The 1,808-nt window shown below is 42.5% G+C and overlaps 1 protein-coding gene across 1 annotated transcript; it reads left to right on the top strand.

Annotated features, from left to right (window-relative positions):
• Positions 1-270: 270 nt before the first annotated feature.
• LOC308080662 (small ribosomal subunit protein uS14-like) lies at positions 271-441 on the top strand (the record flags this gene model as incomplete). The annotated part of the gene is made up of 1 exon (XM_080422584.1): positions 271-441. One exon carries the CDS (start codon positions 271-273, stop codon positions 439-441), a length of 171 nt encoding a protein of 56 aa, XP_080278710.1.
• Between the last annotated feature and the right edge of the window lie 1,367 nt (positions 442-1,808).

The following is a 1,808-nucleotide window of genomic DNA, read 5'->3' as shown; positions in this document are numbered from 1 at the left end:
TGTTCCAGACTTGCATCATACCCAAGTAGACCAATGCCCAACAGGCAGTATAAATACATCATGACATTGGGGACTCCATATTTGGGCATTGCTGACACAGAACTCCACATTTGGGCATGGCTCACTCATCATGATGTAAGCAAACACCGGCGAACGGTATAAAAGCAGTGCATTTTCAGTAAGACTTAAAAGCATAGCTTTACCTGTGACCTGCTCATATTCATATCGTGAACTCCTGCCTTTCCGATATATAAACGAAAGTGACGAAATATGGGCCATCAGCAGCTTTACTGGAGTAACCCCCGAAAATATGGCAAGGGATCACGATGTTGCCGGGTCTGCTCGAACAGACATGGTCTGATCCGTAAATACGGACTCAACATGTGCCGCCAGTGCTTCAGGCAATATGCAAAAGACATCGGCTTTGTTAAGCTGGACTAAATTGATGCCTTGCCTGGGTGAGGTGATATCTGCAAGGCAAGAACCAAGATGGAATAATTCAGCACTGCAAATACATTGTAATCTTCAAAATGTGACTAAAATAACAGATTTACAAGCTCACGTGTGGCTATGTGACACATTTTGAGTTCATGTAGATCGGCTATTTTCTAATAGCCAAGGTATAAAATAAAGTTTAAATGGTTAATTCAGCAAATTCAAATGCCATTTTAAGCTTCCTCTCGAGGACAACCCACTTAAAACAGGTGACAGGAGCAAAAGACACCAAAACTAGGAAGAAGTGCTCCTCGGAGCTCAGGTCTCCGCCAGGTCACGTAGGTTATTGTGGGCCACCAATGTTCGGAATTCGCCAATCAGGATGGAATATGAAAAATCTGACGGAACCTTCTTGATCACTTGACTATTAATATGTACCGATTTGCATGATGTTTGGAAAGAAATTCTAGGAGTAATATAACAAAAAGATTAATTGGCCTCCTGGTGGCGCTATAAAAGGCCCATGTGAAAATGTGGGCCAGAGGTTCTGCTCTGGCATCCAGGGAGCGTGTATGCACAGTTTCACTGCGATCAAGCCAACAGTGCCAGAGATTAGCTGTACACAGACAGAATGACAAAACATATTTAAAACATATTCTCTCACCATGCCTTTCGGCCTGGTGGAGACAATTACAACCTGACACAGATCAGTTAGGCAGAAAATCGATAACAGTACCTTAAAGTCATAATATGCCCCACAGTATAAACAGAATGATCCATTTCCAGAGGTCAGTTAGTGGTAAAATAGACTGCAAAGATAAAGCTTTAGAGATTATGCATTATAAGGCCTAGCTATCCATGTTTGAGCATCCATGTAATGCAGCATCAACTTAAATACATAACACATTTCTGAGAACTCACTAATTGTGTTTTATTCAGATTTAATATCCAAAACGTTAAAAGCCATTACTGCATATGAGGAGAGTCTTGGAAGGAAGCAGTATTTGATTGTAGTGTGAGAGGATTAAAGATTCCTCAGAGCCTTCCATGTCTCCGAACCAATTTTATATCGACAACAGGATTTTGGATGGAGTCCCATGGTAACACTTATCCGAAAACACTGCCGATGCACGATAGACAATTAAGACTGCAAAGCTAGTAGGGGTTAGCCTGGTAAAGCCCCTCCCTCCGGAATTCTCATTTCCATTTGATTTCAGGAGTGAGTCTGGCCTGAAGGCTTATCTGGGCGTTTCTTGCTCGTCCACCAAATGGACTCTCCAATCAGCGTCCTCGCTCATTGTTTTGTGATTGACAGCGGAGGTAGGCCAATCAGGTGGAACCCGAGTGGTTCACACATCATTAAAGGAGAATTC

Source organism: Gymnoscopelus braueri (assembly GCF_963280865.1).
Source record: "Gymnoscopelus braueri genome assembly, chromosome: 24".
In the NCBI taxonomy this organism is placed as follows: Eukaryota; Metazoa; Chordata; class Actinopteri; order Myctophiformes; family Myctophidae; genus Gymnoscopelus; species Gymnoscopelus braueri.
This window is presented reverse-complemented; position numbering and strand designations above follow the sequence as displayed.